The sequence below is a fragment of the Dreissena polymorpha genome, chromosome 3, assembly GCF_020536995.1.
Source record: "Dreissena polymorpha isolate Duluth1 chromosome 3, UMN_Dpol_1.0, whole genome shotgun sequence".
NCBI classification, from domain to species: domain Eukaryota; kingdom Metazoa; phylum Mollusca; class Bivalvia; order Myida; family Dreissenidae; genus Dreissena; species Dreissena polymorpha.
The window spans coordinates 129,726,462-129,743,710 of NC_068357.1; the positions used below are offsets into that span (position 1 = coordinate 129,726,462).

The window sequence follows — 17,249 nt, forward strand, 5'->3', positions numbered from 1 at the left end:
CGCGAATAATCCACGGGTTTTGTGTGTAGGTTTTAGCGCGAAAGCGCGCGAGGTTTTCGTTTTGGGGTATATATGATTTGCAAATCTATTGAGTCGCCATCCGAGGGTGTATTTGACAGGCAAATCTAATGGAACAGGAAAACGAAGGGTTGATAACACCGCCCGCCCGCCCTTAATGAACATATGCATGTCTAAATCATTGGTTACATTACTTTAACGTTTATAATTTTGCAATTATAAAATCGATATCAAGTTTATTTTTAGTCCATGTGAGATGGGATCTGAACACGAACCGATAACCGATTCCTTTACTGAGAAAGACGATAGGTGTATTTTCATTTAAGTCTGAAGAAGCTAAGTTTTCTTGATTATTTTGACTCATCTTTTACTTCATATTGTGTTTTCATGTGGATGAAGTTATGCGTTAAATGTTTTCGAGACTCTCACTTCCTGGAGATAGAAACTCCAGCATATTTATAGCCGTTGAAAAAATTCGTCATAGGCATATATATATTCTTCGGACTACTTATGATCTATCAACATTCTTTTTAAGTGTTTTATGGATTGTATGGTTTGAGTAATTTGTGTTTTTCTTGTTGATGACTGGGATGTGTACGGAATGCTGTTGATGTTTGTTTGTTATGTTTATTTGCGCAATGAAATTGATGCTTTAATTACATGTTTTGTTAAAGAATACTTAATTTTTACAGTATAATAATAGCTGCTTATTTGTAGATTTCTCTTAAATTAGAGGTTTGGGGAGGTGATGAAGGCACCTAGACACCGATCTTGAGCAATGAGTCCTCATACGTCCCCCTGCCATTAAAAGAAAAAAGAAAGAAAAGAAAAATGAGCAGTATGGTTGCGTATCCCGCTCGCGGTTTTACCTGAATCGTTTATTACTACCAATTATTGTATGGGGTGTACGTAAAATCATGTACTCTTCTCTTGATTGGTGGTGGTGGATGAATCTTGCAGATAATAGCAGCTTCTTTAAACAAATGAATGTTTCACATTTGAAAATTTAAAATATTTAAGCATCTGAACGTGATTGATGGGCATTGGGGGCGTCCTGTGTGTACTTAGGGCATTGGCGGGGATCAGTTTAGGTATATACTTGTCGTCGAATTGTTATGAATAACATTTGCACTTTTTTACATGCTGCACATGTGCATGTTAAGTATTTATAATAACATGCCCTACATCATTTGAATAGTATCGGTTCAGTTCTTTAGACATCTGAACAAAGATGTTACACCGTTTACAGTCGTCTCGAGACTCATCAACTGAGCAGTGCTTTTGAGGTCGATCTACTTTTCACATGAAACACATACGGGTGTCAGAAGAATTTTATTTTTGCATTTATATGTCGAAAGTCCTGTCAAATACAACCACTCACTCCTATTTGTCGTTGGGTTATTATTTTTATGATAATGATGATGAGAATTTAATAGTAATTTGATAATAGAGAATAATAAATTGACTCATTACTATGAGTAAGCGTGCTCATGGTATACTTTTCTCGAAAAATAGTGTCCCACCGATATCATTCTTTTTAAATGAATACGTTTACGCCTACTACGACGTCGACACAGAGGACTTTCAACACTCGACACCGTAGCTGACCAGAATAGAAATCGCATACATAGGGATTCAATCGCAGAGGACTACCAATACATGGTGAAAACCATATCCAGTGCACTGTTGCTGCAAACATGGAACCCATCCTTAAGGGAATGATAAACTCCATTGTAGATGGCGTTGTATCCAGTCTGAGAACCAGAATAACCCTGGTAGAAGAAACAAATGAAATCCTTCGTTAGGAAAACAAACTATTAAACTATCGTGTCGCTGAGCTTGGAAAGGATCGAACAGAATCTGAACAGTACAACCCTAGAAACAGCATCTCTGGTTTACCGGAGCCCGCTTCAGAAGCTGGAGAGTCAATCGATGAGATTGGGCTGAATCTGTGTAAGGAACTTGTTGCAAACGTCTCCATTAATGAAATCGACAGATCGCATAGGTCTGGGAAGCCGGGTGGTGCTAAGCCCAGCCCAATACTTGCGAAATTCATAAGTTACCGGGCACGTCAAAATATTCAAATATTGCCTGGTCGCAAGACGGAACTGTTCTGGTAAAGATCGCAAATCAAGTCGGTTCCAAGATCTACCGAGTCTTCAACCAATCTGATCTCGATAACCTCATCAAGATTTGACCCGACTCTGATCACTAGACTATTTTGTTGAGTGTACACCATGGACCTTTACTGTCCTTCTAATGGTAACGCTGTAACTTCAATACATCTGCCAATAAACTTATTCATGTAAATGGCTAAGTTATTAAAAATATAACATATATGAAGTAAACTCATTCAAAACGAAGAATGTTAAACAATCGTTTTACAAAACATATATTACATGCGTACACTTAATTAAAAGTTGATGCTGTAAACAAAAATATTATCGTAAATGATAAATACATGTATAGCTAATATATTAAATATCGAGTATTTTAAATGAGTGGACAATATGAATGTTGATTATAAATTTGCATATAATTATCTTGTCTTTTGCCGTGGTACATAAACAGTAATGCACTTCTAATGTGTCCTTTATAACGCCCTGCAATACCGTTAACCTTCAAAACATTTTTTGTTTACTTGACATAATTTATTGATATGGACTTACTTTATATAATTTCTTGCTTTGGTACTTTATCCCCATTTCCTTTTTAAAGTATACTAATTATAACCTATTGCTGCGGAACTTTAACTCTCTTTGCATCTTGATGTATACTTGATAACACTCTCTGCTATTGCTCTTTAACTCGGACTGCATTTGTCTTTTATTATTTGACATAATTCCGTGCTCTGATACTAAAACACTCATTACTTTTGATATGTAATCTTAATATAACTGTTTTTATCTTTTGTTTCATGTTTATATTTCTCTGTGCTATGGTAATTTAAATATCATTTTACAAGTTTGATGTATAATTAATACAACTCCATGATGTGAAAGTTTCACTCTCATTACAGTTTTGTTCTGTAAGTCTTAACACAATTCTGATAGAAAAATAAAATAACTCCTTACTGTGTTTTTAGACATCTTTTGGTATACTTGTTGTAACTATTTGTTGGGGTACTCTTAACAACCTTTACATTACTTGACACAACTAAGTATAACCTAAATATGCACAGTAGTTTAATTAAACATTGTATCTACTTAAACTTTTGGAATTTGAAATAGTTTTATATGTGTTATATATATGCTCATGTGTTAGTGTGTACATAAATGTTATATATGTATATGTGAACATGTGAATGTAAGCATGTGTTTGTTTGTTCATGCGGGTACTATGTTTGTGGATTTATGCATGTATCTATGCGCATAAATTAATCCCAGGCTTGACAGTAACACAATTGGTGGGATTACTATAGCCACCAAACACAAAATATTAAATGTATTCTATCAACAAGCATGTATTAAAACAAAAAGTACCATTTCAACAACCATAATGAGTGTATTCTTGTCCTATATGAATGCATTTCATTACTATATATTTATATGTACACTTCAAGATGATAATTTTCCACACTCTAGAGTTCTATTATTGGACCGCTAATGTTTTAATATACATAAATGACATTGTATCGAAAATCCACTCATGTGTTCAAATTCTCTTTGCAGGCGATACAAGCCTGTATATGATTGTCAATTCTCCTTATCAGACAGCAACCTTAATGCAAGCTAATATTGACCGAATAAATACGTAGGCTCAACAATGGCTGGTAACATTTAATCCATCTAAAACAGAATCCTTCATCAGATCTCGATAACTAAAAAAGACGATTCACCCTCCTCTGACAACGCAAAACGTTACTGTCCTTGAATTTTGTGTTCATAAACACTAAGGACTCCACTTGACTAATGACAGTTCATGGCACGAACATATTGCACATATAAAGAACAAAGCGTGGAAACGTCTTTAGAAATAGTATGCGTCGATTTAGACATACTCTTGACAGGAAAGCATTAGAAGTCTCATATACTGCTCATGCATAAGACCCAAACGTGAATATTCTGATTTTGTATTTGACAATTGCTGCCAATTTAAAAAAGATGATTTAGAAAAAATTCAAACTGAAGCTGCGTGTGTTGTATCCGGCTGTACCAAACATTGTCTCCATCAAGGAGCTATATAAAGAGTAGGGTGGGCGAAACTAAATTAAAGGCGCCGAAATCATAAACAAATTCTCATGTACAAAATAACTAAAAACCTTTCAATGGCGTACCTTATATCTTTAGTTCCTGCCACAGTCCAAAGCAACAGCTCGAATCCATTACGTAATGGAGTAAATATTAGAAATGTGACAGCTCGCATTACCTCATACTCAAACTCATTCGTACACTCCGAAATAACAGAATGGAACAATATCCCACTAGAAACACGTAATGCTTATTCTCTTCACTCGTTTAAAATACTCCTTTCTAGCGATACTATTAAACCGAAGTTACCGTATTAATATGGTGAAAGACAAATGCTCAACAAATGCTCCATTCTAGACTAAGAACTCGTTGTAGTTCATTAAATCATATATTGCTTGTACATGTAAAATACTAATTGCAATATATTTCTACTAAGTTTTAAGTGATGGTAATCCAGTTCCTTATTCAGATTGAATACGGAATAAGGAGCTGGTTCCTTATTCCGTATTCAATTCGACTAGGGAAATGGCTTTTTCATACTTAATGAAATATTTAAATGAACCAAAGAGACTGATAAATCAATGACAATCATTGTAAATGTAGGTTGGATATCAAAACAATATTAATTGAAGCACATCTCTGTTAAGTTTAATTTAATTATAACATAGTTCCTTATTCGAATTGAAAAAGGAATAAGGAACTGGTTCCTTATTCCTTATTGAAATCGAATAAGGAACTTGCATTTTCATACTCAACAAAATATTAATATAAACCAAAGAGACCAACAAATCAATTAAAATCATTGTCAATCTAGGTTGGGTATCAAAAACATTAATAACAGTACATCTCTACTATGTTTGATTTATTGATAACATATTTCCTTATTCGAATTGAGGAAGGAATACGAAACTGGTTCCTTGTTCTTTATTTAAATCGACTAAGTAACTGGCATGTTCCTATTAAATAAAATATCAAAATAAACAAAATAGACCAGCAAATCAATCAAAATGATTGTTAATGCAGGTTGGGTATAAAAATTAATTGCAGTACATCTCTAATAAGTTTCATTTAATGATAACATATTTCCTTTTTCGGATTGAAAAAAAGGGAAATGTCTTATTCCTTATTCGAATAATGACGAAAATATAGCTGCGCTATTCTAGAATGATCCGAATTTAATCATGGCCTCTGAATAAGGAATTGGTATAAATTTAGTTCCTTATTCGGAAGACTGTATTTCGGACAATCACTATCGGATATGTTATATTTAAGATGTAGTGTGGGTTATTTAAGCATGATTATGTTATATGGACGTTTTCTGTCACATTTATTTGTATATTCTATGTTACGATACGCGCTGAAAACAAGTATAATGAAGACGATAATTAGGAAATGGTATTGCCCTTCTCAAACATAAATAAAAATTAAAAATTATAAAAATTAACCAAATAATATAACATGTCGATGAAAATCATGATTTATGTAGGTTCGAAGTGAAAAATGTTTATTGCAGTATATTTCTACCAAGTATTGTTTAATAAAAGCACAGTTCCTTATTCAGTGCAAATAAGGAATAAGGAACTGGTTCCTTATTCCTTATTCAAATCGAATAAGGAACTGACTTTTTCATACTAAACAAACTATTATAATGAACCAAAGAGACCAAACAATTAATGAAAGTAATTGTAAATTTATGTTGGGTATCAAAAACATGAATTGCAGTACATCTGTACTATTTTTCTTTTAATGATAGCCTAGTTCCTTATTCGGATTGAAAAAGGAATAAGGAACTGGTTCCTTATTCCTTATTCAAATCGAATAAGGAACTGGAATTTTCATACTTAATAAAACCAATATCTTAATGTTCAACTTGATCAAAATATTTCATCGACATTAATATTTGTATACAGTCTGATAATTCACGAAATAAATATAAGATAATACTTCTTCTTGAATATAGGTGTTGTGTCCCTTAATCCAAATGCTTAATTTACTAAAATGCAGGTACACTAGCTGACTCATAAATAATTCTTTAAAATCACATACCATGTCAAATGTTAACATGTGAAGAAACTACAATTTGTGGAGAAAAGTACCGAGCAATCTGGGATAGGTCTGTTTTGAACAGTCCAAAAAAAATTACTTCTTAGCTCATCTATTTAAAAAAGAGAGAGCTATTGTCATCACCTGAGCGTCGGCGTCTGGTTAACTTACTTACTATCATGTGGGGACTAGGCAGGTAAAGTGAGATAACTCCGGCTGGCATTTTGACAGAATTATGTGCCCTTTTTATACTTTGATACTTTAAGAATAAAGTGGACCTAAACAAAAAACTTAACCAAATTTTCAATTTGCTATTGCTTTCATACTTGCAACACTTACTAACTATCATAAGGGGACTGTGAAGGCAAAGTTGTGTAACTTTGAAAGGAATTTTGACGTAATTATGTCCACTTTATACTTACAAAATTGAAAATTTCGTTAAGTTTGTGTTTTGGTCCACTTCACTTCTAAAGTATCATCGCTATTGTTTTCAGACTTGGAACACTCGCTAAATATCATATTGGAGTGTACAGGACAAGTTGCTGAACTCTGGTTGGCATTTTGACGAAATTATGGCCCTTTTGACTTGGTAACTTTGAATATTTGGTTAAATTTTGTGTTTAGATCCACTTTACTTCTAACGTATCATGGCTATTGCTTTTATACTTCAAATACGTTCATACTATCATGAGAGTACTGTACCTGGCAAGTTGAATTTGACCTTGACCTTTGAATGACCTTGACTCAAGGTCAAATTATTAAATATTGCATAAATTGCCACAACTTCTTTATTTATGATCAGATTTGATTCATACTGTGACAAAACAACGCTTCCCTGACATACCACAATAGACTCCACCCATACCATCCCCCACAACCCACCTCAGAATCCCCAATCCAAAAAATCAATATTTGTTTTCTTATTTTTGAAAGATCATCTAATAAATGACCACACCCACACACTATACCTCCTCTCATCCCCGTCCCACCCCCACCCCCAGCCCAAAAACAATAAAAACATTGAAACATGGTCAAACAAGACTATTGCCAAGCAATAAAATTCCCCTACCGGTGAACTTTAAAACTTCTTCGTATTTTTTCATGAAACTTGAAGCATGGATAGATGGCAATATGGATATTATGTACGTCATTTCATTTTGTTCATTCGTCAAGAATTTTGGTTGCTATGGCAACAAATAGGCTAGAAATACTGCTGAAAATGGTGGAGTTTCAACGGAAGGAGACCATATTGCTTGACGATAGTCTTGTTTATTATGTTTGATGCTCAACAAAATGTTTTAAAACAGGTCGCAAGTGATTATCATAGAACAGAACAAGGTATGTTAAAATGATATTAGTGTGCAAACATGTTCAAGTGTGAGGTGAAAACATAACAATTCTAATAGATTTTATGTAAGTGGATAGTAAACAAAGTGTTTAATGTAACAGCATACACGTATATAATTTAAGAAAACTTATTAAGCATAAAGGTTTTCCTGAGATAAGATATAGTTGCACCAAAACAACATATAATATTTGGGCGTTTCAATATACAGTCACAGGCACGTTCACAAAATTCAATTGACTGATTGCGATGAGTTCCTAAACGCTAAGTATGAGTCAAAACAAAGACTTAGAAACGTATGTTGCTATTTTAATTATTATAAACTTGTATACATGCGTCAATTTATATTATTTGACTAAGTCATTTTAAAGCATCTTAATAGATAACTCATTTATAAAACTCAAATTAAAACAAATTGTTTTAAACTTGAAAATAAGTAAAATTATAAAAGCATCCCGTCCTTCCATTGATTGAGCAAATTGATTCTAGCGTAAATGCGATCTTGAAAGTCATCCTTAGCACACCGTTCAATCGTCTCCATCGACGACTGTGGATCATGCGACGACAGCAATACTGTCCCTCTTCTCTATATTTTTTGTATTGGATTGGGCTTGTTTGAGTGTGTTCTTTGAGATTCTAAGAAAGAAGGACTTTGTGAACGTAATTCTTACCTTCCTTGTTGCTCGCTTTCAAGAAATCCGTTATAATGTGGTCAAAAAATCGAACAAAATTCACCACACTCTCAGTAAAACTCTTATTCCACATGATTTAGACCAAAGATTAATATGTAAAACATATTTCATTAATCTTTTTTTTTTTCGGATATTCAAAATTATAGCATCCCACATGACCAAACAACATTTTTATCAACGATTAAATTCGAGAGGGTTTTGAAAAACGCATCAGGATGACGGCTGTGACAATTTATTAGATGGTAATGATAACGGCAATGAAAATATAAAAAAACGCCAATACGCTACAATTCTTCTTTTGTATATGTGATTTAATGTGTTTAATTTGTTCTTGTATGCACATAGAAAGATCAAAAAAGAATATTATAATGTTAAATTATTATGCATTGTCACTAAAACCTCTCCAATAAATGTTCATACATGTAAGGATGTAATTACAACGTTCACTGTATTAGATTGAACTACAGTGTACCTGTGATGTATTTTCTAAACTCAAATTAGCAAGCAAAATCGAATGTCTTCAGTTTCCAATCCACAATTCGATAACAATGGTTCCGAGCATGTCTTTATCATTTCATGGCATACAACTAGTGAAGATTCGCAATTCAAATAACGTTTTTTTATATAATATACTCGTTGTTTTGTATTTCATGTTGTATTTTCGAGTATATACTATATCAAATAGCATCATTTATAAGCAAAAAAGCATTGCAACAACAATTGTTGCGAATATGAAATTCTTACAAAGCTGGAAGAATATCACTTGAAAATGCAATGGCTATCGTCAACTAGCAACGAACATTTTCAAATCTGCGATTTGACAAGGAGGATCAATCAGCTGAAAACTAGGAAAACATTAAAGTAAAAGGAAGACTTAGAGTAAGAGTAAGGTGATTATTACTTTTGACATTTGTTTTGCCATAATTTGTGAAGAAGTCGTTTTTCACAAATATTTTGAGAAAATATAATTTAATGATATACAATTCTAATTAAATTAGGAAATCGTAAAATAGTTAAGAAACGTATTAGTACATCCGACGTACCTTCCACAATTATTCCGGTGACGTGAGTGGATATATTATAAATGAGCATTATTAGTAAAATGCTTATATAAAACGCAAAAACTTGACAGATCAAGTACTGACAGTACTGGTGTGACGAAACTTTTGAAGAGAATGGATATTAGAGCATCAATTAAAGTTTTTCTTCATTACCACAATTGTGTATGCGGGTACGAAAATTTGGGTACAACAAAAATTGTGTGAACGAAAATATTGGGTACGAAAAAATTAACGAAAAAAATCGGGAACGAAACAAATTAGATGCGAAAAAAATGTGTACGAAACAAATGTGGGTACGAAAAATTTTGGGTACGAAAAAAATTGGGGGTACGGGGAAGTTGTACCCGTGGGGAACTTGACCCATTCAGCGAAACTGGAAGGCGGGATACATTCTCGATCTAATCTAAACATAACTACATTTGGGGGTTCTCCAGCGTCACATCGTTTGAAGTGCTACCTGCCAGTTTCGTGTCTGGTTCATGTCCCGAACCTCTCGGTAAATTTGAAAGAGGACGGGAACCAAGCTGCATTTACCTTTATCAATGATAATCAGCGAGGTATGCCGATTGAGATAATTTAGCTAACTCAATCGGACTGGCTCGGTCTTTTACATAGTTTGCCATTGTGAAGAATTTTTTCATGGTATTATAACTAAGACGAGATGCTGAAGCAGAATCGTCAATAAAACGTAACAAAAAATCTGGTTTATGTTTTCGTTTTCTTTGCATGGAACAATTAATGGGTAAGTATTGATATTATTCCAATTCTATTCGCTGAATGTGGACACTGTGTTACATGTAAATAAGCTGAAACTTAATCTGAAACATACTGTGTTTACTAAAACTTGTCACGTGTATACAGTATACTCCATCCAAAATCAAAGTTATATTGAAACTATTAAATCACATGTCATAATTCGTAAAACTGACCATTTATAGCCACGCATATATTCGAGTCTAATGTGGTTCTGTGCAATGTTCGGATATTCTTTAGCCCCGCCTATGTATTGAAACTTTAGTTCGTATTGATGTCGCTCAAAATAGCTATACACACAATTAATAAGGGTCAAAGGTCGTACACTAATTGACAATAAAAATGTATGATTGCAACTGTTTAGTTTAGAAAAGTAGACAAGTTGGATAAATGAACATGCATGGATTAATGTTTCAGAACACATAATTATTAGACTAATTATCATACCATCTTAAGGTAGCGCACGGCACATATCGAAATATAATCTAATCAATTTTTTTCTTAATCAGCATCATTTCACTGAACTACATGCAAATTTGTAGGTAGGCTTTCCATGCTTTAAAAAAAAAATATACCGATTTTTTCAAAACCATCCCCACGCTCGGCTTTTGTCCAGTTTATTTTCACCTCTGGGGTATATATAAGTACCATAATTCATTTAAAATTTCCAAATATGGGCATGCAGTTGGTGTGTACAGATGCAGTAAAGGTGTTTAAAGTTTAAACAAGATGAAATATGTATTATTTTACAGACATTTATTTTTTACAAATTTTTATCTATGGAAGAGCGCCATGAAATGTAAGTGATTTCAGCCAAGTACAAATTGGGTCGGTTAAAAACAAAGTGTCATAAAATTAAAAATTGTATCATTTAAGTTATATTTTAAACGTAGTTTTTATACAAACACTATATACAGCAAAAATACCAAGAATTAGACAGATTTATCGTTTACTTTTTGAAATAAAAATAAAAATGCAACATGCATTATTCGTATTTTCAGCAGTATATCACCCAATTTAGCCATAACGTTGTTTTAATTTTAAGAATTGAAGAATGTGCATAAAAATTTCAACATATTTAACAACAAACATAGCTTATATGCTTTATTAAATCATATAACGTTAAAAAAGAAATAAAACGCGTCGCAAAAAGTATGCGATGTCGGCAGGATTCGAACCTGCGCGGGAAGATACCAAAAGATTTAAAGCCCATCGCCTTAACAACTCGGCCACGTCAACTTTACATTTGTGCAAGTTAAATTAGATATCCATAAGTAAACAGGTAAAAAGGCTCGTCGATCTATACAGAAATCGCGAAATCGTATTTTTTCATATGATATTTGGATCAAAGTCAATATTTATTGTGAAAATAATGTATTCTAAAGGAATTACGTAAACATATATCAAAATTCATAGTTTGAAAAAAATGAAATGCATCTCTCGGAAATAACCGATCATTGAAGATTGGCAATGATTGTAAAATAAATCGCGGGAAATCATTAGGGGATGCGCTACCTTAATTCAACTGTACACGTCATCATCCTAACTGTAACTAGCCGTCCAAGCTTCTTGTGAATAAACGATAGCAGAACACTTAGTGCAAGCGCGGAGAAAACAGTACATGTATTCATGTGAAAACGGGACATCCACTTAGAGTGTTTGTTTTAATGACATTATATGTATTGTTTCCTAACGAGAATTTTAATCAACAACCGATTGTTAATATAATATATGTATTTACGACTAAAATATGGTTTATTTTGCATTGTGTTTATATATTATGGGGACTTACTGGTGATATATTGCTAAAAGACATTTATTGTTAAACAGACTGTGTACGTTGCTTGACAAAGTATCTTGCGCTGCGTTGTTAAAAGCGATTCACCACAAATAAATTCTTCCTTTCTTATGTGCACTTTTTCATCCGTGCCAGTATTTTTACAATGTCACCCATTCATTATTGTTTCCAAATATACAATTCTTCCACCTCTCCGCCACCCCTCCCCCTGCACACACGCATGCACACATCCATTTTATTTTGTTCACGTAAATGCCTTTTTTTAACTTCGCCAAGGACGGTCCCAAGCCCGTGCTGAAAAGGAGGAGGGTTGGGCGTGGGGCTAGCAACTTCACCCTGGGAAAAAATGCTTGCTACGGAAACGACAACAAGGAAACAAACGACAAACGGCACCGGGAGCGAAGCAGACCAGGCAACTGGACTTATGAAGGATGGTTATCAAAGCAGCAAGGACGTCCAAACCCCGATAGCAGAACTCTTGACGCCAAAGCGATTGATCAGAGTTGGATATTGGAACGTGCGAACACTCTACCAGACTGAAAAGCTAGCGCAAGTGGTGAGTGAGCTGAACCGATACAACCTGACCCTTAAGGGAGTAACAGAAGCAAAATTGACTATCTCTGGCAAGCAGAAGATGAGTTTCGGAGATGTCATCATCTGGTCAGGAAGAACAGACAACGACCACCGGGAAGGAGTTGCCGTCAGCATCAGCAAGAGCAAGGCCAACACCGTGCTACAGTGGACACCTGTGAACGAGCGCCTGCTGTACGTCAGGATGATCTCCAAGTTCGCCAAGCTGTCTGTTGTTGTGGGCTACGCACCAATAAACAACGCGGAAGAAGAGGACAAGGATGCATTCTACGACGCCCTTCAAAGTGTTTAAGCGGACATCCCCCAACATGACGTGCTGATGTTGCTCGGCGACTTCAATGCTAAGGTTGGCTGCGACAACAAAGATAGAGGGGACCATGGGACGACATGGAGTGGGTATGATCACCGACAACGGGGAGAGAGTAGTCAACTTCTGCCAACAGAATGACTTGGTCATAGAAGGGACCCTGTTTGCGCACAAGGAGATCTACAAACTAACATGGACTTCACTAGACGGCAGGATCCAAAAGCAGATCGATCGCATCATCACCAATGGTCGGTGGAGGCACTCTCTGCAGGACGTGCGTGTGATGCGACATGCAGACATCGGCAGCGACCATAGTCTTCTGGTGGCCAAGGTGACTTTGAAGCTCAGAAAAGCCAAGACAAGAGACATCAAGAACCAACGCTACGATGTGGTCAAGTTGAAAGACCCAAAAGTAAAAGAAGAGTTCAGGCTAACCCTCAGGAATAGTTTTAATATTTTGGAAGATGAGGCAGCACTGACCATCGAGGGCTTCAACAGAGTAATGAAAAAGACAGGAGAAGGAGAGGAAGTTCTAGGCTTCAGAAAGAGCAAGAAGACAGAATGGATCTCAGAAGAAACGTAGTCTCATATAGAAGAAAGAAGACAAATCAAAAAGAAACTACTGGACACCAAATCCCTAAGACTTAAGGAAAGAATTTCAAAGGAATATAGTGAGAAAGACAAGGTGACAAGACAAGAAATCAACAGAAGAGACAAGAGGAGGTATATAGAGAGGCTGGCAGAGGAGGCGGAGACAGCAGCCGAGCACAATGACATGAAGACAGTGTACCAGAACACAAAGAAGCTGAAGGGCGACTACGGCCAGCACCATGACCATCCCGTGAGAGCTGTAGACGGAACTCATGTCACTTTGGAAGAGGAGAAGCTTAAGAGATGGAAGCAACGCTTTGAGTCCATCCTAAACAGCCCAGATCCACCAACCCTAGCCAACATTCCTGAAGCTGAAGAGGACCTTGACATCAACCTCAACAACATCACTGCAACGGATGTCAATGAGGCCATCCATAAGCTGAAGAATGGGAAGGAGCCTGGCGACGAAGGAGTGTGCCCTGAGATGCTAAAAGCAGAAGACACAGTGACGCCGCAGCTTCTTTGCCAGATTCTTCAAAAGATTTGGGAAAGTAAAGAAGCGCCAAGCGACTGGAAGACCGGCACCATCGTCAAACTGCCCAAAAAGGAGACACGGGGAACTGTAACAACTGGCGAGGGATCACTTTACTATCTTTCACCAGGATGATCTTCATCCGCATCATCCTCTAACGCATCACAACAGCAGTGGACGGTATTCTTCGCCAGGAACAGGCAGGCTTCAGGCAAGGCAAGTCCTGCATCGACCACATTTTTGTCCCGAGGTAGATCCTTGAACAGTCCCATGAATGGAATGGATCCCTCTACGTGGTTTTTGTGGACTTCGAGAAGGCCCTCGAGAGCCTACACCGAGACTCTCTCTGGAAGATTCTGCGACATTATGGCATCCCTCAGAAACTTGTCAACGTCATCAGGTCCCTGTACGAAAACTTTGAGTGCAGAGTCATCCACAACAACCTGCTCACTGAACCATTTCAGGTGGAAACTGGAGTGAAGCAAGGATGTATCCTCTCGCCGCTCCTCTTTTCAATGGCAATTGACTGGATCATGCGCCGCAACACAGAAGGACGGAGGCAAGGAATACAGTGAATGCTGACCTCGCTGCTAGATGACCTGAACTATGCCAACGATATCGGGCTTCTTGCTAGCTGCTTGGAACCAGGACATCCAGCAGAAGACACAACAGTTGGCACTTTCAGCAAGCACCATAGGTCTCAGGGTCAACATTGGAAAGACTCAGGTCATGAGGAGGAACACCAGAGTGGGCGACCCAATCACCATCAATGGCCGGCCACTGCAAGATGTGGAGTAGTTCATTTACCTGGGCAGCAAGGTAACCACAGATGGAGACTGTGAAAGGGAGATCAACACGAGGATCAGCAAAGTCAACCAAGCCTTCGCGATGCTGAAGCCCATCTGGAAGACCACAAGTCTTAGCATGCACACCAAGCTCCGCATCTTCAAGAGCAACGTGCTGAGCGTCCTTCTATATGGGTCTGAGTGCTGGAAGACCACTGCTACCATCAAGCAAAAACTGGAAGTCTTCCAGAACAAGTGCCCGCGCCGGATATTGAAAGTCTTCTGGCCAAACCTGATCACGAACATGGAACTGCGTGAAAGAGCTGGCGCAAGCAGCATCGCTGAGACCATCGCTTTGAGGAGATGGAGATGGATAGGCTACCTTTGCAGAAAGCCACCCGACTCGCTTCCCAGGGTGGCATTTCCCACAGGGGAAAAGAAACCGTGGACGACCGAAAGAGACGTGGCGCCGAACCGTGGAGCGAGAACTCAAGAACAGAGTCCTCACTCTACAGACAGCACCCGCAACAGCAGCTGACAGACCAAAGTAGCGCTCCCTTGCCGTCGCCTCAAACACCAGACGACGCAGAGAGGATTGATGATGATGAAATGCCATTTTTATTTTATGTTTTTAATGGTACAACTCAGATTCATTAACGTTATCACCGTAACATCATTTTAAGGAGAATGTTTGATTTTCATATCATCAAATCATTTCATAAAACTGTGTATCAAGCCTTTAATAAATAACGTACTCTCATTGTTGAATAAGATCTTATTTCTGGCTTCCGTTGATGTCATAGGGAACTATCAAATGTGCACAACAAAGATACGAATTACCAATTGTAATGATACGATACCTCAAAATAAAAACATATATCGTAAACAAACAAATCTTATCACTTACTTTAAATTTAAATATTGCATAAGTATTATTGCATAAACTCTATCTATAATGCCCTCTGGTCGGTTTGCAGAAACTTGGCAAAAGTAGGGCTTGAACGGGAGAAATCAAATATTAACAAGGCGATTCACGTGCCGTTCAAGCCCTGTTTATGTGTTTTTCATAGCCATAAACTGGTCCACGCGCAGTTACTTCCCTCCAATGAAGTTATTATGAACTTTTTTAATAACTCCAGCCTTCGACGACTTTTCAAGCGTAAATGGTGAACTAAATAAGCACCAGTTTCCTCATGCATGCAGGGATAAAGGCAATCAATATTTCAATTTACTTTTCAAATGATACCATCTGCACTCTCTTGACAACAGCTTTATTTTATTGGCAACGTATCAATAAAGTCAAGGTTATTTATTCAACACTTTCAAAAGACTAAGCTGTAAATGTAAGTGTTTATGTACATTCCTGCTGTATGCTTGAAATACTTCAGTGACAATATGTTGACAGTATTAATTTTTAGAAATTTTGTTGTCCAGAGCGAAATAAAAAAGACCTGTACGAAAGAAACATCAATGAAAACAATGACTTAATCTGACAATAGACCTATATTTTATCCGTCATGATAAATTCTAAAATAATTCCTCATTTCTTACTTTGCGCGGCTGCATTTCAAATTTGCATGAATCCACTGTTTAAACACATTTATATCAAAAACTGCCTATCCGAGTGTAAAGCCTCGTCATTTCTGATGCTTACCGAGTGAGACATATGTAAAACACAACCTTGAACTGTATGATGTCAAATGAAATAATCGAATGATTTTGTCGATGTCGAATGAACAAGACATATCGTTTTCAATGTTATTTTAATTTATTAAGGTATGTGTTATTTGTTTATGCAATAATAGCGAAAATACACATTTTCTCGGATATGATCTTCTGCGGGCGCTCTCAAAAATTCGTTCCGTTCGGAACGGATTTTTCGAGCGCCTGCAGATGATTATGCCCTCGAAAACGTGTATTATCCCTATAATAATAGCATTTCATATGCGTATATATAAAAACTATTGTAGAAATGCACAAAAAGCTAGATGCATTATTTTCATGTGACTGTGTCCTCCAAATAGGAAAGTCGTTCGTGTGCTATTTGAAGGGGCGTAACCAATTTTACACCGTTTACTATATATTTAACGAGTCATCTCCCGTACTTCCAGACAGCAAGGCAGAGATTATTCATCACATAGTAAATGAGTAATTTTAATACTTAAATTTGTAAGTATCTATAATCACATCGCGCGTTTGTTTTTTACTTTGAATGTGACGTATTACCAATAGAAAACAGTAAGTCAATTGATCAAACATGCTTATAACGGGTAAAGAGCGTCGCAGCGGTAGTTGAAATGTTTATTGAGTTTATTCAATAGTTATAACTATCCGAAGTTATGTTAGCAACACAATATGTCGTTAAACGCTGCCGTGCAAATACACGGTTACCAAACTGATGTGTTAACACAAAAACAATAAATGATTACTTCTTTCGATTAGCATGGTATTAGCCAATCGAATTTAGAGCCTCATAATTGCAACATTGTTTGGTCACGATAATGGCAATTAATCATGACATCAATCCATCCGGGTAAGTCCCC

General features: G+C 36.4%; 1 protein-coding gene across 1 annotated transcript; it reads left to right on the forward strand.

Annotated features, from left to right (window-relative positions):
• The first annotated feature begins 12,829 nt into the window (after positions 1-12,829).
• Positions 12,830-14,496, forward strand: LOC127872590 (uncharacterized). The gene is made up of 3 exons (XM_052415917.1): positions 12,830-13,377; positions 13,441-14,011; positions 14,176-14,496. The coding sequence occupies exons 1-3, from the start codon at positions 12,830-12,832 to the stop codon at positions 14,494-14,496; spliced, it is 1,440 nt and encodes a 479-aa protein (XP_052271877.1).
• The last annotated feature ends 2,753 nt before the right edge of the window (positions 14,497-17,249 follow it).

Excerpts from the sequence above, each read along its gene's own strand:
- LOC127872590 (XM_052415917.1), top strand. The coding sequence starts at position 12,830 with ATGCTAAGGTTGGCTGCGACAACAAAGATAGAGGGGACCATGGGACGA. Across the intron at positions 13,378-13,440 it reads GAATGGATCTCAGAAGAAAC|ACTTAAGGAAAGAATTTCAA; the intron begins GTAGTCTCATAT and ends CAAATCCCTAAG. Across the intron at positions 14,012-14,175 it reads AAAAGGAGACACGGGGAACT|ATCCTTGAACAGTCCCATGA; the intron begins GTAACAACTGGC and ends GTCCCGAGGTAG.